This window comes from Corvus moneduloides, chromosome 2 (genome assembly GCF_009650955.1).
Source record: "Corvus moneduloides isolate bCorMon1 chromosome 2, bCorMon1.pri, whole genome shotgun sequence".
NCBI lineage: Eukaryota > Metazoa > Chordata > Aves > Passeriformes > Corvidae > Corvus > Corvus moneduloides.
This window is the reverse complement of record NC_045477.1, coordinates 26,083,284-26,105,873: the sequence shown is the minus strand read 5'-3', so window position 1 is coordinate 26,105,873 and position 22,590 is coordinate 26,083,284. Positions and strand designations below refer to the sequence as shown.

At 49.9% G+C, this 22,590-nt stretch overlaps 1 protein-coding gene across 7 annotated transcripts in view; it reads left to right on the top strand.

Moving 5' to 3' along the window:
• The window catches only part of BOC (BOC cell adhesion associated, oncogene regulated), a 54,497-nt gene that overhangs the window by 13,270 nt on the left and 18,637 nt on the right, over positions 1-22,590 (top strand). For 5 of the 7 annotated variants that reach the window (XM_032098562.1, XM_032098561.1, XM_032098564.1 and 2 more), the window contains 2 exons: positions 17,757-17,924; positions 18,297-18,575. In XM_032098562.1, coding sequence (XP_031954453.1) covers positions 17,840-17,924; positions 18,297-18,575 — 364 coding nt within the window. In that variant the 5' untranslated portion in view covers positions 17,757-17,839. Of the gene's footprint in view, positions 1-14,344; positions 14,421-17,756; positions 17,925-18,296; positions 18,576-22,590 lie in introns of those variants that run through there. The other 2 variants (XM_032098567.1, XM_032098566.1) reach the window with 1 other exon arrangement.

Below are 22,590 nucleotides of genomic sequence, written 5' to 3'. Positions count from 1 at the left end.
GGGTTAGGAGATACGTTTTCAGTATCAGGATCTTTGGGTCTTGGGAGGTGACACCTCTGATTACAAGGAAAATTAAAAGTCACCAGGTGGGACAGCAATGAATATGTGATTGCTGTGCTGGTCAGGATGGTGGTTGTTAAAATATCAAACAGTACAGGCAGTGAAATCTTGATATTTTACTGATGGTTCAATGTGTTTGGTCCTTATGGGAGAGAAAGCAGAAGCAAGTGGAGCTTATGCATACTGGACAGGGAGAACATAATCTGATAAAGGCTAGACCAGTCAGTAAAGTTTTCAGATCACAGGAAATTTCCTCGAAGTATTTATTTATTTATGGCTTTGCTGAAAAATTTTCAACCAGCTGTGTTTAAAAATATAACAGTAATGAGATACTTAAAAAAGGAGTTAATCTCTCCCTCTCTTTGACATGCTGCAGAGCACCAGCTGTAGCACAAGCAAGCCCTGGGGAATCCAAGTGGCCTAGCTGTTCAGCCTTCGAGCCAAAGTCACACCTTGGGAAGCCAAACCCCAAGGGAAGCACTGGCCTGTGGCAGGTCATGAGGATGCTGGAGGGTGACCATTTGCTCATCTTCAAGGGGCAGCAGGTTTAACCTGCGGAGCTCTTCAGCTGCCCAAATCTTCTCAGTTCTTATGGACCCCAGCCACTTGTTCTCAGGGCAACAAGACCCAGTTTTGTCTGAAATATGGGGAGACCTTGAACTGTCTCTGACACCCCTGATGGGAAAATGCTGGAAGGAGGAGGAGGGGAAATCAAGGGCTTTTGTACTGAGGGAACAAAAAACATGCTCTGTGTGTCCCTGGGTTCAGCTATTACAGACTACAAACCAGACTGGGTTTTTCGTTTTGCTTTTAAATGCTTCTTTAGCCAATGCGATTTTTTTAAATTATTTTTTTGTCTGTCTCTTCAGGAGACAGAGCCAGTCTGGGACTCTTCATTTGGCCCATCCAGCCTATCCACAAAGCATGCACAAGCCGTCTTTCCAGGCTCATTTCCTCTAGGATTCCCTATGGCTTTGCAATGGCCAAACCTTTGTGTTTGATGTCAAAGGTGGAAAGGGCAAGCTAGCTGTGCTGTGTCCTCCGGTCCTGTGCCAGTGGAGCTTAGTGCTGGGTGCAGGAACTCCATGAGAGTAGTGAAAAATGTGTGTGGTGATTGGCAGAAATTGTTTTGAGGAAGCACATGCCTCCTCCTCTGATGATGGCATGGCACATGGTGGACTGGAAAAGCAAAGCATGTTAGTTTTGGTCCTGGGTGGAGGATTGTGGGGAGAAGTCTTGTCTCCTCTGGGCCCACTGGTTTCAGCTTCAAGATGCATATCACAGCAGAAAAAATCTCCTCTCCCCTGTTTCCTTTTTCCACCGCTGGTAGCTAATCAAGATTTGGTTTTAATGACTTCCCTCTACTCTCTCTGCTTCCTCTCCCCCTGCCCCACACATGCCTTTTTTATATTTTTTTATGCATTTCTTTTTGGCAGAAGTTGAAACACAAGAAGCATTTGGACCAAGATGAAAACAGTGGAGGAGCATGTTGGGCAGTGCAGTGCTTTGTTCTGAGTTCAGGGGGAGACGAGGGGAAGCGAGCGGGGACGGGATGTCATTTCCCAGATGGAGACCCTGCCAAAGATGTTCTTGCTTCAGAAAGCAAGGAGTGATTTTTGAGGCTGTACCACGTTTAACCCTTCGTTGACCCGCTTCTGCCATCCAGGGAAACAGCAAAGGCCTGGACCAGAAGTGGGATGGTGTTGTGTTATGTGGCCCAGGTGATGTGGATGGTCTCAAGCCAAAGTCTGCTGTTGTGACTAAATGCTGTCAACAGTTGGAGGTGCTTGTTCTCCTGTTGGAAACCCTAATGAGTGGATTAGCAATCTGCAGTTGTTTGAGTGAGGGTCCAACACTACTGCAATTGCTATTGGAAAAACAAGATCAGCATGTTCCTTAGAGGTGTTAGGACTGCTATGCTATCTCCTGCCCTGCCAGAAGCACCTGGTCAGATTTGGGATGCTGCTGAACTCTGCTTCAGCTCTTCACATTCCAGGGCAGGGAGCACTTTTGCCTTGTGATGCTTGGGAAACACCTTGTCCTGTGACCAAAGGAGCCCTGCACTGCTGGGACCACAGCAGCAGCAAGCCCCAGCCCTAGGTAGTTTGTGGTTGTGCTGGGGACCACTGGCTGGTCATAGCACTGGTTCCTTCTCTCTGTTTTGAGCCAGCCTCCCATGTGAGAAAATTGTAAGTTTGGAGGATATGGGGGGTGTAAAACCTCTATAGGCATGTATTTACTGCCATATTTGTAGCTCCTTGGGCCTTAAATATTGCATTGTGTGTAGGCTGCTGATTTAACTTCCCAAGGGCTGTTGCACAGTAGGAAATGGAGGGTGAGGATACAGGAGGGGAGCAGAGAAGGAAAAGTTAAAGCAACTCTGCCTCTTCATTACTATTTCTTCCAGGTTATAAATACTTGGAGCACTTATGTCAGGACTCTAGAGGAGCTCATTTATCTCCTGATGAAAAAACCTCAAGGGTTTTTGTCTATGGTACTGGACTGTTTCTTGGTATGGAGGTTTGGCCTTTTAAATCTGGATGGAGTTCTCCTGTGGAAGGCCGCCCTCTTTCCTCAGAGTTGGAGTAGACCAATGCTGTATGCATAAAATGCATCAAGTCCCTTTTTGTCAACTCAGACAGAGTCACTATTCAGCACAACTAAAACTGCAAGCCTCTTCTTCATTAGGACCAGCAACCTCTCTGGCCCTTTGATCTCTCACAGTCTTTTTTCTCTAGCTAGGAGGATGACAGCTTTCCTAATCCCCCCATGAATCTCCTGAACATAAACACAGTCTAGGTACAAAGGTGTCAGTAATTTTGGGCTGCAGAACCACAAGCTTCCTCTTCCCATCACCTTTGGCTGTGGCATGAGAGTTTTGGATCACTTGTGCAGAATGCAGCTGGCTGCAAACACATCAAGGGATGGTTATACCAACATTACTGTGGGTGCATCCATGGCCAGTGACTGACAGAGAAGGGATGCATCCAGTGCTGGCCTTGAAACATGCCCTGTATCTCTCACACTTCTTTTAGACAGCCAAGAGAGGTCTGATCTATAGGAAATGAGTATAATGCCACTCTGGTATCCTCTGTTGGGATGAGGCGTGGAAGAACAGGGGCGTGTGGACAAAAGATGCATGTGTAGGATTGCCTGTGATGGGTTTCAGCTTTATTTTTGACATGTGCAATCTTGATTGCTTTCCCATGGAGGTCAGCAGACCTTGTTGGAAATTCCATGTGCATGTCTTACTGCACAGCATGTCTAAACTTGCATATTTTTAATCCATTTTCTTGGATCCTTTAAGTCATCCAGGTACCCTTTCCAGCAGTCTTGTGAACCAGGGGAGGGAAGCACTGACCGATGAATAGGGACCTGGGTGGGAAGCAGAGAGCAGCGTTTCTCCTCACTTGCCCAGTGCCACTGAGCACCCTTGGCTTCAGGGCTGGGATCAGCTGGCTTGCCCTCAGGTCTTTGGCCCTGGTCTCTGCCTCCTCATAAGCACAGTAAATACCACCGCAGGCTTCTAGGTAAAGTGGGACTAAAATGCGTGGTACCAATAGCTGTTGGGTGTTGCTCATTATCTTGGAGGACTCTTTTCCACCTGGACTTTGGCTTTATTTCACTTGCCCGGGTGATTGCATGTGTGTGGTGCAGGAAGGTGTCCACTGAACCCACACAGACTGCTGTACCCACAGCTGCCCAGGTCTGCAAATCTTATCCTGGATGAAAACATTTTGAAGGTGTGAATTGCTCATTGTTTGTCCATCCTGGTGGTGGGTCTTCCTGAAGTAGTTCATCCTTTTGGCTGCACTAGTGCCTGCTGATGGGCTCAGCTGGCCTGTGACTGCTGATCATGGGGTATTTGCAAATGGTGCCACACTGGCTCTGCTACTTCTCCTTCTCTGTTTACTAAGTTCTTGGCAGCTGGATGTTTGAATATTTGCTTGACAAACACTTTCCCTGCAGTCTCTGATTACAGAAAGTTTAGTCTGACAAACCCCCCAAAATGAATTATCCTGTTCTCTGTTGTCAATGGTATCTCGCAGTCTCCCTTAACCACAATATTTTGTGTGTGGTGCAAACTCATATTTTCCCCTTGTTGCAATCAGCATGCCCCTCCCTGCTCTGTTCAGTTACCGAGGCAGTATCCCCAAGATGCTGACATCTGTATTTTACTAATCCAAAAATCCTGGGGCTACCAGGAAGCAGTATGGATAATAACACTGCATACCTGTCTAGCACCTTTCATCTGAGAATCTGAAATTGTCTGACTCACATTCATCTCGTTACTGCTTGTACCAGCTGGAGTTTGCTATTCCAGTTTTTGCAGCCTGGAAAGCTGAGACACAGGGTAAGGGTATGTTTTGTCCGATAGAGGAGGCAATTCCAGAAATGTGGCATCATAACCTCCAAGACTATGAGTTTCTATCCCTCTCTGTCTTGCTAATTTGCCTCTGAAAGGGAAAGAGATCAGTGGGATGGTTGGTTTTGAGCAATGCTTTTTTGCAGGGATCCATGGCTTTATTTAGTGTCTCAGTAAATTCCACCCAAGAACAAAAAAGCAATTGCAGAATTTCTCCAAGGTAAGTTACCTTCCTTGGCTGTGGTCAGGGGTCCATAATGTAGTTCTCAGGAAGAAAACTATCCAAATATTGTCTCTTGTTGTCAGTTTGGTGGTTTGGAGCGATGCTGAGGGACAAGTGTTCATGGTTGGCCTGGATGGGTAAAGTTCTTACTGTGTTTCAGGGGTGGTAATGAGACTTGTGAAAACATGTCTGCAGGTGTCTGGGTGGTCAGGCTGGGCTGTTAATCCATCCAGCTGCTGGCCTGTTTTGGACAGGGTCCAAGACCAGGTAGGACACTGCTGCTTTTCTTACAGCTTCCAAACACAGCTGAGGACCTTCCAAGCAGACCTGGGCTGGTTTATGGTTTTGGGTGGAAACCACAAACAAACCACGTCAAATTGCTGGATTCTGCCCCAAACCAGGCAGAGTGCATAGGCTTCTACTTCATTTTGCTTGGAGATGACTGGAAGAGGTGGGAGAGGGAGGAAAACCTGCATGGATCCAGTGTTGATGTAAGGCTGTAGGTGATCCATTCCTAAAGCCTTCACGTGCCAATTCCCATGGCTAGACCAGACTGATGAGGGAAGAATAATAAATAATACCTGAGCTGACATCTCCTGGGAGCTTGGGTTTAAGAGGAGGGATATTTTGTCTGAAACCCTTCCAGAAAGGGACAGCTGGGAGGGGGATTAGTGTAAATGTGGGCCTTCAACATATGTAATCTCAGCTGAGGTGATGGGGCAGTTGGGTCAGGGTTTCCTGTGCTGTGGGGCCCTGAAGCATAGTGTTCACAGGAAATAAGAAACCCTAAGAAAGGGGGAGAATTGCATGCCCCGGGGTGTAAAAGTGCATTTATTTTTCACGTGCTGCATCAGAACACGCTAATTTTTGCCTGGGAGGGAGGGCAAGTGGATGCAAAAACAGTCCAGTTCGCAAGGAAAGGAGTGGGGAAGTTCGATGCCAGATAGCTCAGAAAAGGTGGCTGTAGGACTGTCCCCCCTCCACTTTGGCGCAGGGCACGAGATGGGCGCCCAGCCGTGCAGACCCTCCAGCGGGCATGTGCCGCGGCTTTGTAAGGGAGTCACGCTCTCCCCTTGAGCCCAGGGCACCCCCGGCTCCCCACTCTATCCCCCTTCTCACATTCCCTCTTCTCCCATGTGCTTTTATTCATTTTGCAAACAGTGTATGCCAAATCCGACTTCACAGCTGGCTCTGCTCCACGTGTTTGTTTTCTATGCCTGCGCGGCGCTCGCCAGCTCTGCTTGCGCCACGGCTCAGAGGTGGAGGCGGCGGGGGGAGAGCAGGGCTGGTGGGGAGGGAAACGGGAGCAGGCTGCTGCCTGCCAAGCCCTTATTTGTTTAAAGCTTAAGCCTGTTTGAGAGAGCCTTTTTGGAGTGAGGGGTAAGTGGCAGGGGTGGGATGCGGGGGAATGGAGAAAGTAAACTGTGCGTCAAGGAAAGCAAACTTTACAGCTGGAATTGCTGCTGATGCTTGTTGTGTGAAAGGCCTGGGGAGGGGCCTTTGCCTCTGTGCTCGGGCTTTTAGCGTGGGTGCGACTGTGAATGGGCAGAGGTGAGAAGCGGGGAGCCAGTGGCCGGTCTGTGCTGTGCCCGTCATCACGGGCGCTGCTGCTTGAGGAGCACTGGCTGTGGCACTTGGCAGCGTGTCCTAAGAGCTGGCTGGGGTGCAGGCAGGTGAGTCTCCCTTGCCAGGCTCTGAGGCAGCAGCATTTTGCCATCCTTTTGTTGTGGAGCATCCCCTTGTTGACAGAGAAACCATATGCCGGCCCTGCCCATCTGTCTGTGCAGGGCTACGTGAGGTCTTGCTTCATCCCCTGCCATGTTTGGCTGACTGTCCTCAACAGGACCATCATTCTTGGAAAGGCGTGTTTATTGTTGTGATGATAAATGGGGCAAATCACATGCAAACACAATCTTTAAAAAAGCCTAAACAATGCAACCTTCTCCTGTTTCATCTCTGGGAAGAGGGGAGATCTGTCACCCATCCTGAGACCCCACTGCAAGTGTCTCGCCCAAGATTTTTCACCTCGGGGTGGGCCCTGTGGGGCTTTGGAGCAGTGTGGCAGCTGCTGATCATGGCACAATGAGGGCTCTGGCTCAGCCCATCTGGGTTCTGGCACTAGGTGCTAGTCCCCACACCCCACCTTAGGCATTTGGCACCAGAGTATTTTCTATGGACCGTCATTTCTGTCCCTTTGTTTTGCTAGCCTTGAGCTTCCTCTTGTGTTTTTTGGAGTAGTGACATGTCTTCCAGGGGAAATTTGTCCCAGCAGAGAGTTCTACAGGCTTTTGACCTGCTCCCATAACGAAAATGATTATTGTTAGTGAAAAGCAATTTAGTGACAGCTATGGAGAGTAAAAACTCCCATTTATTCCCAAATTTATGAAAGAAAAAAGATCCTCAACTTTTAAATATCATCTTCAAAGGACAAGAAAAATGGGCTTGTGCTCTTTTGCATCCCAGCAACAAGTCATTGCTGAAAAGAGTGCAAACTAGAAGGCAGTTTCTCTTTATGGTGGTGATGGGGATGTCTCTAAAGCCAGCCATCTGGGGATTAAACTTTGTATTGACGTTACTGGCAAGTACTTTGTCCTGTCTCTTTTGTGTGCTCTTCTGGATTTTGATGTCAACTGTGTTAAACTAGCCTTGTGCTTGTTAATGCAGTTTCTGGGCCCGCTCCCATTGAAGTCGTGGCAAAGATCAGGCTGATTTTGGTGCCAGTAAAATCAAGTCCTCTGTTATAATCCAGAGCTTGTGTTGTTTTAGCAGGTATTTCTGCTGTGCCACTGGCTTATGTTTATGATAAGCTTGGTTGGTTTTTTACTGCAACAGTGGTAGGCACCCTTGCTCTTCAAGTACACACTGGAAGAAGGTTCAGAGCCTAGGAAAGCTACCTGAATCTTTGCTCTGCCAACAGGAAAATATCCCCATAGCAGCTTTCCTCAAGGAAGGCTTAACAGTGTCACTGGCAGTTCCTGTGGACTTCTCTGGTTTGTGGTTTGGTTTTTTTTGTTTGTGTATTTGTTTCACTCTATTACTGTTTCTAATTGGACATGGAAAAGATTTTTCTATTGTTCCTAGACAAAGATGATTTGAGTTGGTTTTTTTTTTTAGTTTGGTACTTAAAGGTAGGCTCATGTTTAAGCATATGAAGATGTGGACTGCTCTTAAAAAGCATCCATAGCTGCTTTCTCTCTGGCTTGTGATCTCCTCTGTGAACAAGAGCTTCTGAGTCTCAGTTTGCAGGTGGCCATGGCTGTCAGACACTGAAATGTGCTCGTTCCCTCAGCACTCCTGCTGTGCTCCATGCAGATGCTGACTGGTGGGGTTTGTCCACCACTCCTCTGTGCTTTGGTTTATATTATACAGAGAGAGGAGTGTTTCAGCTGGTGGTTACCAGCATGAATGGATGCTGGGATATTTATTGTCTGTCCTGTTGCAAGCTTGACCCCATCACGTGACAGAAACAATAAAATGGAGATGAGTCTTTTCAGAGCAGCTCAATGTCACACCTTTGCCATGATTTATGGTCTTCTTTCCCATTATTGACCACTGGTCTGGCTGCAGAGGGGCCGTAGGGTGATATTAGGTAGCCTAGGATTTGGGGTTTTTTAGCGTTGCTGCCACATCAGTGGCAAAATTGTTGTTCTGGTCAACATCTTGGTGTCTTGTAGTTGGGGAGTGAAAGTTGGCTGTGTGTGTTCCCCAGGAGCTGCTGGGGAAGTGATGCAGAGTGAAAACAGCTTTGGAGAACATCCTGCTCGGGATCCCCACGGAAAAATGCTGTTTCACTGGAACCAGAGCATACTGTGGAAGTGTATCTGTTGATTAAGCTTTTGTCTTAAAGCAGCAAGGAGATTCTGGTGGAGAGCAGGAGTGGTTTTCCTGCTGTTCTGGGTAGGCCACATTTAAATTAAGTGGAAGTGTGTCAGCTGGGGAGAGAGATTTGCTTGAGAGGTGATGGTGTGAGGTGACAGCCCCTTCTCAGAGGAAAACGGGACAAGGATTTGAGCCTGGATACACATGTGGCAGGTGAGCTGTGGCATTGCCATGTCCTTGCCCTGAAGCAGTGGGGACAAATGCAACATAAGGAAATCTGCCAAAATCCCAACTCCTCTATTTCTTCTTTCTTGACCCTCTCATCTAAATTTAATTTTATTGCTTTTTCTTTTCTGTCACCTTTATTCCACACTTCCCTTTAGTATCTCTGAGAGCTTTTGCCCAACATCACTTTCCCTGGGTCTGCCAGGCCTGCCTTCTCTCTGACCTCTCCCTAACCCAAGAAGCAATTAGACTCTCAACATCAGATTTCAAGGTTTGGGGTTTTTTTGTTTGCAGAGGATGAGAAGGGGAAAACAAAAGCAGTGCCCCGAGTAATGTAAACTAGCCACAGGCACATCTGTGCCTGTGTAATGACAGCTCCTGGTGGGAACTGCCCATGGCTCCCTGCGCCCTCCTCCACTGCAGCTGCTGACAGGGAGGGAACAACCTAAGGCCCGGCTCATGTTGATGTAGGATTCGGCATGGGGGAGCCCAGACCAGAGCCAGCTGCATCAACTGGCACTCACCACCCATCCTGTGGGTCCCACAGCATCAGTTGCCAGCAGAGCCATCCCCTGGGCTTTTCTTGCCCAGATGCACACTCTCACTTGTTCCCAGCTCTTTGTTACATGCTTTGCTTCTTTGTCCAAACAGCAAAAAGGTGTAGACAGGTAACTTTTGTTAGTGCTTGTATCAAGCATCCTAAAATAAGTAACTTTTCTACCCAACGGTGTGAAGTCTAGAGGACATGGGATTGTTTTTCCTGTGTTTAGTACAGCATCTGCCTGCAGCTCTGACTGCATTGACACTGATCTCTGGCTTTAGTTGTGATGGGAATGATAAAGTGAGTATTGTTTTCATATGGCAAGATAGAATGCTTCAGGCAAGTATTACAGTGCAGTAAATCCCTTGCTTCTAAGACTCAAGGTGTGTTTTCTCATCACACTGGCGTGCGTGGATGACCCCTTCCCTGCTGCCTCTTCTGAAATATTTCTTACCATAAAGATTCAGTATTGTCCCATAGTAAAGCCTCAGAAAAGCAAGACTTTGTTGCTGCATGGTCAGATGAGTTTGTAGCAGCTGTGGGGAAAACTGAAAACACTCCAGAGCAGGTAACTCATCTCAGGTGTGTGACTACATTGATGTGGTTTTCAAGGGGATCCTGACCCTTTTTTTTCTGACACCTGCCTTGGCAATAGAGTAGGTTGAGCTGCACCTCTGTGGGGCCTTGGTCTCGTAGGACCTTGATAGCAGCAATTCTGCTGATTTTTTGACATTTGAAGGTCAAGACCCTGAATGCAGGACCTGCACCCTTCTGTAAGTGCTGCAGATATACACCCCCTTCAGGATTCCTCAGCTCTTTAAACTGGGACCTTAGCTGTGAGGCAGGAGAGTCTACAGGTGGATCAAGGATGAGAAAGATGGAGAGTACAGAGGAAAAGTTGGTCTAAAACTGTGGCAGCTCTCCCAGTTTGGAGTGAAGTTGGACTGAAAGGTTTTGATAGGAGAGGCAGCCTGTCCCAGCCACGGGGGCAGCCCCGACAGCTGCTCCAGGGCCACTTTCTCCCTGCGTGCACTTGGGAGAAAGAGCCAGAGAGCAGCCAGTAGTTCCAGGCTTGTTGCAGCAACAACATCTGTTTCCTAGGTGCACTTTGTTTCTGAAGAGGCTGTGCAGCACGCTCCATCTGCGCCCTTCTCTTTTTTCCCCCTTTTTTTTTTTTTGCCGCTTGTGCCGCGATGGGCAGCAGACAAGGACGGCGGCTCCTAGGGGAGGCAGGCGCTTCCCGGGAGGACCCTGCGCCAGCTCCGTGCCAGCGCTGGCTGTCGGGCTCTTTGCACCCGGAGCAGTATTGTCAGCATCTTGACAGCTGGCCGGCTGCATGCTTATTAGTTACTACTTTCCTCTTGCCTTCCACCTCTCCTTCGCCTCCGTAACCACCTCCACCTTCTCCCTTCCTCCTTCCCGCTCCTGCCCCATCGGCTGGCCAGCCCTTGGGGAGCCCCCAGCCTCTCCAGATTAGAGCTCTCCAGGGACTTCGTCCTTTTGAAAGGAAGAAAGAAGGAGAAAAAAAAAAAGGGGGGGGGGGGGGAAGGGAGGGGGGAGAAGGAGGGGAGGAAAAAAATTTATTAAAAAAAAAAAAAGAGAGAGAGAAAAGAAAGAGGGGGAACAGAAGAATGAAAACAGACCCAAGGGGCAATAGTCCCTCGAGCCATTTCACTGCATTACAATGAATATGGACTCTATTAAGCTCCGTTCTGCCTGTTAGTGTTTCCCAGGGCAACACAGCTCCCATATGGCAAGCATGCAGCAGATTAGGGTAGGCCTCCGGGCTTCATTGAGGGCCCGAGGCTTGACTGGCAGTTGAACCCCATCCTTCCCCCCCCCTCCTCACACTTGACACTGCCTGTGTTTATCTAAAGCAAAAAGGGCCAGGGTGGGAGAAGGGGGCATTTGGGGGGTTATTGTCCCGGGCAATGGGAGAGGGCAGGGAGAGGGATGGGGGGGTGATGAGGGAGGGAGGTGGGATGGAGGAGAAAGGGGGTGGGGGGGGCACAGCCCCTCATACATATTCAGGAGGGGTCTTGAATGGGCAGAGGAGAAATAAAGCAGATGGAATTCATGTTAAAGAACAGCCACAATCGCCCTCCAAAAACAAGGAGAGAAAAGCGGGCAGCCTTAAAGGAGCGTAGGGAGCAGCGTTTATCCAATTAGCAGGGTTGTCAAATTGAATTTACTCAGAATGGAGGGGGAAGCCGGGGGGGAAGGAGGGAAATTAAGTGTCTAGGGCATGGGGGGAGCATGATATTGAAGAAAGGACGTGGGTTTTCTTTTTTCTTACGCTTTAGCCTTGTCTTTTCAAGGACTGGAGCTGCTTTCAGGGCACGCCAAGGGGCAGCAGAAGCCAGTGTGTATACTCTGTTTTAGCACAGGGCTCCTCTCCTGATAACTGTGGAAAAAAGGACGTGTATCCTGTGGGACAAGGCCATCTTTGCATTCCTGGCCCGCCTGCACTAGGGCTGTCCCAGGCTGGCGGGTCCAGCCACCCTGGGACCACCATGCCACAGGCAGTGCCCAAAGCGAGCCACACTCACGGTGCCTCTGCCATGGTGACACTGGGGAGCCTGTAGTGGGTATGAGGGTGGCATTTCGTTCTTCAAGCGGCCTCACACTTGCTGGCTGATGAAATGCCAACGTGAAGGGGTTTGCTGGAGCTCAGCAAAGTCAGCCTGATCAATGCCAGCTGGAAAGTGGCGCTCAGTTCAGAGGAGCCGTTGGATGGAGAGGTGCCAGAAACTGCAGGCATTGGGTCCTCAGGGATATGTGCAAAAGTCAGACAGGCTATGAGAAGGCTTTGCATCCTGTTGCTAATTCAAAGCCAGCATGCCCAGTCCTCTCCCTGGTGAGGCTGCAGGCTGTTGTGGAAAACTGCTCGGGGAACTGCTCAGGGAAGTAACTTCATCCTGAGGAAGACAGAAGAAAGTTACGAAGGTTGTTGCATGTTTGGTTTGTTGCTGGTTTGGTTTGCATGAGCAGTTCTGCTCAAAGAAAAGAGATGTTTTACTTGCAAGTTAAGTTTATTTTTAAAGAGGTGTCTGTTGCTCAGGACTTGCTTGAATTAAAACTGTGGTTCTTCTTTAGGGTCACCTAGTTGCAGTTTGGAGGCAAACCCACTGATCTGTGGTGGTTGTGCCATGCCAGGTTTTACTCGGGATATTTTCCTTCTGCCTATAAGCATGAATTTATTCCAGACACTTTCTCTGTTGTGGCTTTTTGATGGACTCTCTGAGCTCACAAGCAGACAGTAAGAGAGTCTTTTTTTGCCTAATCACTTTTAAAAAGGGAGGAGGGGACCTCCTCATACAGTTAGTCAAGGGCTATGTTAAAAGAGCTAATGCACTCTTAAATCAGCTCTCAGTGCTACAGAGGGAAAAAACAGGCAAGCTTTTCTCCCTGTTTCCACATACGCTGTGCTACCACCTTGATAAGGTGGTGTAACATTGGGTTCTGCCTTTCTGCCCTCTCCTGATACCAACCACTTCCCATTTGGGAGCCTGCCACTTCCTATGGCACCTGCACACCCATCCCCATCAGCTGCCCATGCTGTTACATGGGAGCTTCTGTCCTACACCAACCTGTCCTTTTCCAAACCCTTGCAGAGAAAATGAGCATAACTTAACAGTGTGAAATTAATACTTTGGAATGGGGACAGGGGTTGGGTAGAGGTTAATTTTGCCCTGCAGGATGTTACTGTTGGATGGGTTGGGGAGAAGCAGTCAGGGATGCCCAGATTGCTGTCCATGCCCAGGAATCATGCAGGGACTTTGCAGCTGATCTGCTCAGGTATGTCACCTGGACAGTATTTTTGCAGCTAGAGGATTATACAGTTGTACCATGTGATTTTTCAGGTGGGATGGAAAAGACTGGGGGTCCGAGAGCAGCTTGCTTGATGGGATGGAGGTCCCAGTGAGAGAGCTTTTGATTTCTAGCCCTGCCTGGCACTGCTTTACTGTATAACCTTGGGCCAGGTTGGCTTCCTCTTCTAGCCCTCAGATTCCTAAATTTGTAAAACAAAGGGATACTGTTGCTCTTTTCTCTTTCACATTTTGTTTTTCAGTGGTTTGTGCTTAATGGGGGAAAAATACTGTATTGTATTAAAAACCAATGATTACAAGTAAAATTGGCTCATAGTACTGTGTAAGACATTGCTTTTTCTGAAAAGCTAAGGTCTCAATGTATGAAACAGAGAGCTGGGAGTACCATTGTCCCTACTTGACTTGCTGGAAACAGAGAGCAGCTGCAGTGAATTCTCCAGAGTCACCCAGGGTGTCCCCAGCTGTTAGCTGGACTGAAGTTGCTGCAGCCTTACCCTCGGTGCAAAGCAGTGCCTACTCCTTCCCACAGTTGATCCCTTGCAGGAAGATGTGCCCAAGGCCTGTTCTGCCTGACACAGCCCCAGACCAATGTCATGTGCATGGGTGACTTTCCCAGCTCCCGGTCTGCCTGTGCATTCCCTCAGCCTGCCGGCGGAGCTGGGATGTGTGGTGCAGGGATGCTGCCCCGGAGCTGGGGCAGAGGCTGGTTCCTATTTGGGAACCTTGTAAATTACAGGCAGTGTGGCAGTAACGAGGGCTGCTTGGCTGGCCCTTGTTAAGCAGGAGGGGGCTTGGGGCTGTGAGCAGCATTTCCTCAGTAAAACCTTCAGTTTCTAATCAGCAAACACCTCTCCTGCTGCCTGTGCTTAATTCAAATCCCCTTTTCCTTTCGAGTTTTGTCACCCCCCTGCACAGGCACGGGCCTTTCTTCCCTTTTATATCTTCACCTCTGGTTTTCCTTTCTTGCTCTGCTGCCTTTGCAGTGCCCTCCGTCGCCGCGGCACAGCTGGGGCAGGGTTAGGTGTGTGGTGGGAAGCCGAGCCGACAGATTTTACACCCCCACCACCCCTCCTTAGCTGATGAAGCTCTCGTTAATTTTTTTCTCTTAATGGCCCCTCCTTTGATTTACTGGGCTGTCTGAAAGGGACTTAGAGCTCCACAGACAGGAAATTGTTATTTTAACCTGTCAGGAAAGAATTTAAAATAAATAAACAAATAATTTTTTTGTTTGCCCTCACTCTTGAACGTCTTTAAATTATTTTAACTCTTTCTTTTCCTAGATAACAATTAAGCAGGAGCTGTCAAGGCTGGTGTTGGTGGCTGCAGAAGTGCTGGCAACCAGGGGCAGCTCACAAGGTACCTGCCTTGGGGAATGGAGGCAGCAGAGCAGGACGCTGTCATGCAGCAGCCCTGCAGCCCCTGCCTGGGACCACCACCTCTGGGAAGTCAACTGGAATGCCTGGGGCCTCCTCCACTCCCCACCTCTGCCTCCTCTCCCACTGCAGTCCGCTCTGGTGCTGCTGGCAGGGATATGAGGCAGATCGAAAGCTGCCTGATTAATAAAGTTCCTTGCTTTGCACTATTGCAGACTGCTTAAGGGCAGCATTTTCAAAAGAGGTCAGCTCCCATTTAGGCATCGAAATAAGTTGGTTGCCTATTCAGGAGAGCTCAGCATGTCAAGAACTGAATGCTTTTGAAAATCTGGCTTCAATTGTGGAAGCTGAGAATTTCAAAATCTGGCCCTGGATCCTAATAGTTCTTTTGGAATTGATGTTTTCATTCATTTTCCTCATTATTTTTATGCTGGCCATTTACTTTTTGTACTTCACTCAGCTGTGAAAGAAATGGCCACATGTCCCTATTTAGAGCTCATACCCTTGCCTGGAGGTTTGGGGAGTGTCATGGTTTTAGGTACCATACACTTGCTGCAACACACCTTCCCTCCTCACTCTCTGCTCAATACTGTTCAATCTGCCCAGTGCCGTAGCCAAATTTTTTGAGCTCCTCTTTTTTTTCTCCCCATGTATTGCTCTTCATCTTTTCACAGACCTGGGGGCAGCCAGTTCAGTCATTGCATCGATGTGCCTGGGTGGTCTCCTAGCTCGTGAAGGGGCTCATGCTCAGTTCTGCGCCTTTGGCTTTGCCTTTCTGGCCAGAGGCTCTGTGCAACGCAGAGCTGCAGGGAGGTCTGGTTGGGAACGTCTTTGCCTACCCCCTCCCTCAGCCTGGGCTCCAAGGAACAACTCCTCTCCGTCCAATATTTTTCCATTCTGCTGCCAAACCCATCCAGATAGGGGGAATGAGTCAGCTTTGCTCCATAGGCTTCCAGCACTGAGGAACCAGACAGTAGGTCCTGCCCCAAAATGTTTCTTCCACATCAGTGTAAGGCTTTCCATCTCCAGGAAACCTTAGGGTGTGAGGTGTTTTAAAGCCAGACCTAACTCAAAGTCTTTTCCAGATGAGTGTACTTAGTGGGACATTAACTTGAGCATCAGCAGTGGTGTCAATGCTGCGTGTTCTGGTATGGACAGACCCAGGGCACTTTTACAGCCATCATCAGTGGTGACTTGCCCTAGTGGCTGTGGCCTAATGAAGGGTGCTTTGGTGGCTGTCTTACGTGGAGAAATAAACTCGAGCAACTCAGGTGGGTCTCCAGGTCAATCACTGAAGTATCGTGTACGACACTATGTGCTGGTTGGTGGGGGAAATGTTGAGACTCTCCTCAGGTGAGGAGAGTGAATACCAAGAAGGATGAGGTGTGTGGGAGGGAAGTTGCTGTCTTGTCTCTTTGGCACTGGAGGTTACCCACAGGGATTTTCACATGTAACGGGGCCGTGGCGTGCAGTAGCTGGAGTATGGCCTAGCTGGTCTCTCTGGGTGCCTTCAGGATATGCCCGATATCTGAGCTCTGTCCATGCTCCTGCATGCCTGGAAGCCACATTGGGCCATGCCAAGCTTGACTTAATTTACCCTGCCTCTTAGCAGGGCCTGTCATCTTGGCCTCACAGCCACTCTTCCCATGACTGTGTAACTCCTGGAAAGAGCTGCCTTGTGTAGAGCCTGCTGGGCCAGCCAGTGCACTGGACTCATACTGGCCTGCAAAGTGCCATGTAAAGATGCTCTTTGCGGCCTTCTCAAAACTCCAGCCGCACGTTGCATTACTTGCTGGTTTTTTTCCTTTTGAAATCACCAGCTCAGAGGAGGCTTTTCTTCTCTCTTCTCAACTTTATATGAATGTCTCTTCCATTATTTCTCCTTCAAGCAGGGCTCTGGGACATGGTGGGGGGAAAAGGGACAGCCCAATTTGCAGAGATGCATGCAAGCCAGCTTGCTGGATTCTTGCTGTCATGATGGGGACCTCAGTGTGGCTGGCCATGGCCATTGCCCTGTGCTGCACTCTTGCACCTTTGCTGTCCCCAAAGGCCAAGCAAAGTCATTTAAGAGTAGCTTGGTGGTATTTCCCCAAATGCTGTGGTTCCTTGCTAGCAGTAATCAGCCTTGCTTTGAGCAACTCACCAAGCCTCTCAGGGGGAGCCTGTGTCAGTCGTTACTGCTGGAGTTAGGAAGTTTAATTTTGGGGGATTATGCTTGGAGGGACTTGTGCCCTCTTTTTGACTGGGATGGTTATGGAGAGCGCATGTTCCAGCAGGTGATGGCTCAAGCAGTGACCATGGTGGAAGTAGGAAGTAAGGACCCTGCAGAGTCAGGTGCTCTTGAGGATGGTGCTTGTGGCTAATGAGCTGATTGCTAATCAGCTGCTGCTTGGGCTGTCTGCCATGGCTGCTTTGGGTTCGGTCTTGGGCTTCTTCCCTATAGACATACCACAGGAGCAATTCTGCAGTGCCTTAGGACTTGCAGGTCATCCTAGTGCTGCAGCTGAAGGGAGCTCAAAATCCTATAGCTGCATTATGAGGCCAGTAGAGGGAAATCTCCTCTTGATTTCAGCCTGTTGCCTTTGATTAAAGATGAATTCATTCTGACATCTGAGGTGTCTCTTGGGGGAGCTACTGAGGTCTTTAATCCCTCTGACCTGACTTGTCTGCTTTAATATTCGTTCATGAGTCTCCAAAGCAGCTGCTGCAGTGTGCAGCTCTTCACAGCAACCTGGGTTGTGACAGGTGGCCTTACATTTCTAGTTTTTTGGGGGCTAGTTGGTACTTTCAAATATGAACCTGGTGGTTTGTGTAGACTCAAAACAGGTGGTGTGTTTCAGGCAGAACAGTTAAACTGAAGTGTTTTCATAGGTTGAGTCTCTCAGTTAGAATGGACTTGTAGTGCTCATTTACTTTAGTGTTCAGAGTAGAATATATTCCCGACATAGCCAAGAAGTGGCAGCAACACTCAGTGGATCTTCAGTGACACTTTGTTGAAAATGTTTGTGTTTTGCTCCTGAAAATTGCCTGGTGTGCATCACTGTCATTCACTGTGCCAAGTATGAAATGGGGAAAGGGAGTGTGTGTCTGTGTGTGCTCGTGTACTGAGGGCTGAGGATGGGATGTCTTGGGAGACTCCCAACCATGTCTGGGAGAGAGGCTGGAGAAGAGAAATGCTTGCATCAGTGTCTGTAGCCTCCTCAGGCCACTGGCTCGGTGAATCTGTGGCAGTTTAGGGATGTTGGTGGAGAAGCCAGGCAGGGCTGGAAAGCAGAGAGAAGCTGAGGGTTTCATCCATCGTGTCTCTTGTCATCCGCAGGAATCCACTGCCGCACATCCACTGCATCCCCTGAGGCAGCTTATGGGACCCTTCCCTGGGCGCCCCAGGTCACACCGCATGGGATGGCAATGACACGTGGAAGGAAGAGGCCCATGTCCCCCATCCCTTGCCTCGTGCTTGCGGCCGCCAGCTGTTTTGCCAAACTGAGTGAGTGTCTGTTCTGACCCATTTTGGTTTGCCTTGATGCTGTTTTGCGTAGCCATGCCTCAAGTACAAAGTGGTTTTCTCTCTCTCTGCTGTTCCGTGAGTAGCCTTGACCAAAGGTCTAGGTTCAAACCCTCCTCCAGAGGAGGAGATACATTTGGAGTGGAACAATTCTCTCTGGCAGTGTCAAGAAGAAATGGGGCTGATGTACATCTCCAAACATCAGGGTGGGTGTGTGTGGAGTCAAGGGGAAGGTGCAGCACAAGCAGGGGCAATGGGGAATGCAAAATGTACAGCACCACAGCTTTTTTCTCCATCCTTTCTATTGCTGAGTCTCACAGAGCTTTCTTATTCCCATTTTTTCCCTCTGTGCAGGTGAATCTCTGCAGGTCACAGTGCAGCCTGCTTCCATTGTCCAAAAACTTGGGGGTCCAGTCAGCCTGGGGTGTGTGGTGGACCCGCCCCGAGTGAACCTCACCTGGAGACTGAACGGGAAGGAGCTGGCTGGATCAGACGAGGTGCTGGGTATCCACGTGGAGCGAGGGAAGCTCGTCATCACGGCTCTCAACAACCGCACCGTGGGGCGATACCAGTGCATCGCTCGTGTGCCCGAAGGAGTCATTGCCAGTGTCCCTGCAGTGGTCACCTTAGCTAGTGAGTAGCTTCAGTTCTCTGCCAGCCCCTGCTTTGCTTGGGCCATCTCTCACGCATCTTGAGAGGCTCATCTATTCTTGCTTGTCCATGTTGGCACCAAGGGATGACTCCTTTGGTGTAGGCCATTTTGTAGCGTTTGTGATTGTGGACTGGCTGACATGTTGTGGCCCAGCCTCACCCAAGCTGTCCTCCTTCTGTGTGGTAAGCTGCAGACCTGCCCTGCAGGGAGGTTGAGTGTACAAATAGTACCTGCTGGTGCTGATGGCCAAACTGCTGCTGGGGCTGCTGCAGGACTGCTGCCAGCACAGGATCAGTGTGTGCTAAGTTTTACTGCCTTCCTGAGACACAGCTCTGAGTGAGGGACTTTGCTCCTATCCCTGAGCTTACATGCTCCTCACTGCTGCCCTCTGGCATTGGGAGACGTGTGCATGGCCAGAGGTGTCTTAGGTGGGGAACTCTTCTTACAAGTGCCTGGTTTTGGCCAGATGTTGTGTGTATTTGGCCAGAAAGTGCTGTGTTTGGATGCATCTGAGAAAGAGCAGTGGAAAGCCCCACCTTCTCAGAAGCCCACACAGTGTTTGGTGGAGGTTGCCATTGCCTTGCAGTGACAGTCCCTGAGCGTAGAAAGGGCTTCATCTTTCCCAGCAAAAGGGAGTTTGGGGCTAAGTCTTAAGAAAATGAAGAAGTGAAGATGTTTGTGCAAAGTGGGGCCTGACTTTGCTTTAAAGCCAAGAGCTATTGGCTTGTCACTGATACATTAATCAGCAGTGAAATGTTTAGGCCAGGCTGGGTGGGAGGAGGAGGAGGCCAGGGAAAGCAAGGAGAGAGTTGCTGAACTCTGAGGCAGGGTGGGAGGGGGTTGTCACGGGGCCGAATCTGTCAGGGGATTTGGCCTGAGCCCCATGCTGAGATTAAGTTTCGGAGAACACATTCCAGAGCAGAAAGGGGGCTGTGTGTGCTGGTGGCCTGATAGAAAGAAGGAGAGGAGGGGAGAGGTGGATGGGATTACCAAGGGCATGGTTTGCATTTAGGAGAGTAGGGTGTGCACAGCTCCTCAGCCTGATCAGTTCCTGCTTAGCTGATCCCCTTTTCTTTTTTTACTCGCACCCCAACCCACCCCCACCAGCTCTGTCTCTCCTCGGAAAAGTATGTCTGACCTATCTGCTTTGGTCTAGCATCAGTGGTGGATGAGAGACAGGTCCTAAAGCACCAGAAGGCCCCACATTGTCCTTCAGGCCAAATCAAAGCCACAACTGAGTAGTGCATCAGCCCTCTCCAGGTGCCAAATCACCTTCGCCTGCTGGGGGTATGTGTGCAGAAGAGAAGGACTTGGCCATTGCTGTGGTCCCTGTCATGACAAATGGACTTCTGAGAGGAAGTCAGGAGCACCATTCAGTGGAGCTCACAGAACTGGAGCCAGAGGTTGGATGATCAGGCAACTAATCCATTGTGGAAAACCCCTGTGCTGCGCTGCACTGCGCTGCATGGGTCCCTTGTCCTCTGGGGAAGCTGGGGATGGCAAAGGCTGTATCCCACACACCTGGACAGCCTTGGGTGATAGAGAGCACTCAGGTGGGGAAGATTTAGCAGTCAATGAGTGAAGAGAGAGAGAGTGTCCCAGTAAAGATGTGGGACTGAGGGTGTAGGAGGAAGACCTCTTCTGGATGGGTTCAAATAACCAGTCTCATGTTCATGAGCTGAAGGCTGCTTGCAACAGTGGCACTGCAGTGGTCTGAAATAACAGGAAGCACCAGTTGGTGGTGGGACTGAGTTTGAAAGCTGTGGTAGCAGGTGTGCCCCAGGCTCTGTCTCCTGCTCCAGACCTCCTCTGCAGGACCTTGCTCAGAGCTGATTCAGTGGCGACCATGGTCCTGGGAGGGAGAGGAAAGCCCCTGGCAGGTCAGCATTGCAGTTGATACATCTTCTCCAGATAACCTTCAGGGCTGAAAGAGAACCATCTGAAATTCTTAGTTTCCATCCAGAAGTTATTTTGGAGTGGCAGGGGGAAGGTGAAACTGGAATGTGAATGAAAGCAGGGGGGCGGGGGGAGCAATGGAAATATTTTCAAGGCTTAGGTTTATTTTGGAAGAGGACCTGGAGTCATTGAAAGAAGTGACTTGCTAGGTTTCAAGGAGTGTGGGTAACATTGTCTGGCAAACTTTTAGGCTATTTCCCCTCCTTTCTTTTTGCCTTCTTTGAAGGAAACAGTCTTGACTGCCCCAGGCTCTGTGTGCCCGGTCCCCCGGGGCCTCCCTGTGCTTTGCTGACAGTCAGCAGGTAGATAACCATCACTGCAGTGCTGGCAGCCACAGCGTAGCCCTGGGACTGATACCTCCTGCTCTCATCTGCAGCACAGTGACGCCGAGTCCATCTCTCTGCCCCCTGGCTCAGAGAGCTGGTTGAAACTTGCATTTAATTTCTCCAGCAGAGATAAAATAGCTGTTGTATATCCAGGAGGTGGAGGGTGGAGGGATTTGCAGAAGGGAGAGCTTTCATAAAGTGACAAAGGGAGTAGCACTTCAGGCATTACTTGGGCACCTTTGAGTCCAGTTAGAGCTGTCCTGGTGCTCCACACAACCTTGGCAGCCTGTGGCATGTCAGTGCAGGTCACTGCAGGTCGCACCTGCTGATCACTGCTGGCCTGGCCATGGTGCACAAGATCAGCGCTGCAGGCCCCAGGGCAGCACTGCAGTCTGGGACTGTGTATGGATAAAACAGGAGTATTCCTGGTTTTCCAAGCCCAGCCTTAAGCCTTCATATGGATGACAGCTGCAAAGAAGACAGATACTTTCCGTGCCTGATTCTAGGGAGCAAAGTTGCCATCCTGCCAGCAAGCCCTGCCCCAGCCCCTCTCCTGAATAGAGGTGCTGTATGTAAAAGGCATGGCTGCAGTGGGATCTGGTGGTGCCAAGTAATTCCACCAGGGACTTGTACATGGTGCTGAGGGCTGGTTCTGTAACAGCCAAAGGTTTGGAAGGTCAAGAGCTCTTCGTGGAGCTCACAGGGGCAACTGAAGTGCGGGGCTGGAGCAAAGCTGATGCACAGAGGTGGCAAGAGCTGTGTAACTCCCAGCACTCATCTGCACACAAGGAAAATCAGTGTAGCAAACAGCAGCAAGCCTGACCTGGATAGACATGACATTTAAATACAAAACAGAAAAATAGATGAGGGGTGCAACAAAGAAACTCCACCCATTCCAGTGTCCTGTGGCCAGGGATGTGGGAGTGCAGGTACCTGTGTCCCAGGGAGGCTCACTGCCCTGTTCCCTCCATCGGTGCCACGGGTGAGGTCAGTCCTCGGTCTTGTGGCAGCACGTGTGGGAAGCTGGACCTCAGCATGTGGTGCTTGTGGGCAGTGACCCTGCACGGGGTCGGGCTGGGCATCCCCCAGGAATTTGCAGCTGCTTTCTGAAGACAGCCCCATTCATTTTCCTTCACTGGGGCCTCTCCTCTGATACTCCCCAGAGAAATGGCAAGAGGGAGGGAGGGAAGGGGATGGCTGCCTGTTGGAAAAGCATTTGCAGAGCAGGCATGGGGGCTCTGGCCCCGGGGCAGAGGCGGTGTGAGAAGGGGAGAGAAGGAAAACACAGGTGGTGTTTTGTGAGCCAGCAGAGTTGTGGCATGAGGACCGTGAGATGGGCCCAGGGTCAGGGAGTGGGGCTGAGGCATGGTGGGGGAGATGTGCTGGGGCGGTGTGAGTAGGCAGGAGTCTGTGGGGCTGTGCCTGTCTCAGCAGGGTGGGAGGAATCTGGTGGTGACAGCACCAGTGCCCAGGCTCCTGCGGTGCTGGCTGGATGGGGAGCGAGAGCCATAGCCCTAGGCTGCTCTCACAGCTGAGGGGGGAAATGTGGAGGGTGCCTGCCCCCAGGATGGAGAACTCCATTCCTGCCTATTCCCCTTCTCAGGCTCCCTCCCCTTCCCTCTTTCACCCTTCCCTACGGCAGGGAGGACTTTTACCTTGGGGGTCATAATTTTATTTACTATTGCTTCTTCTCCAAAGTTATTTATGGTCTCCC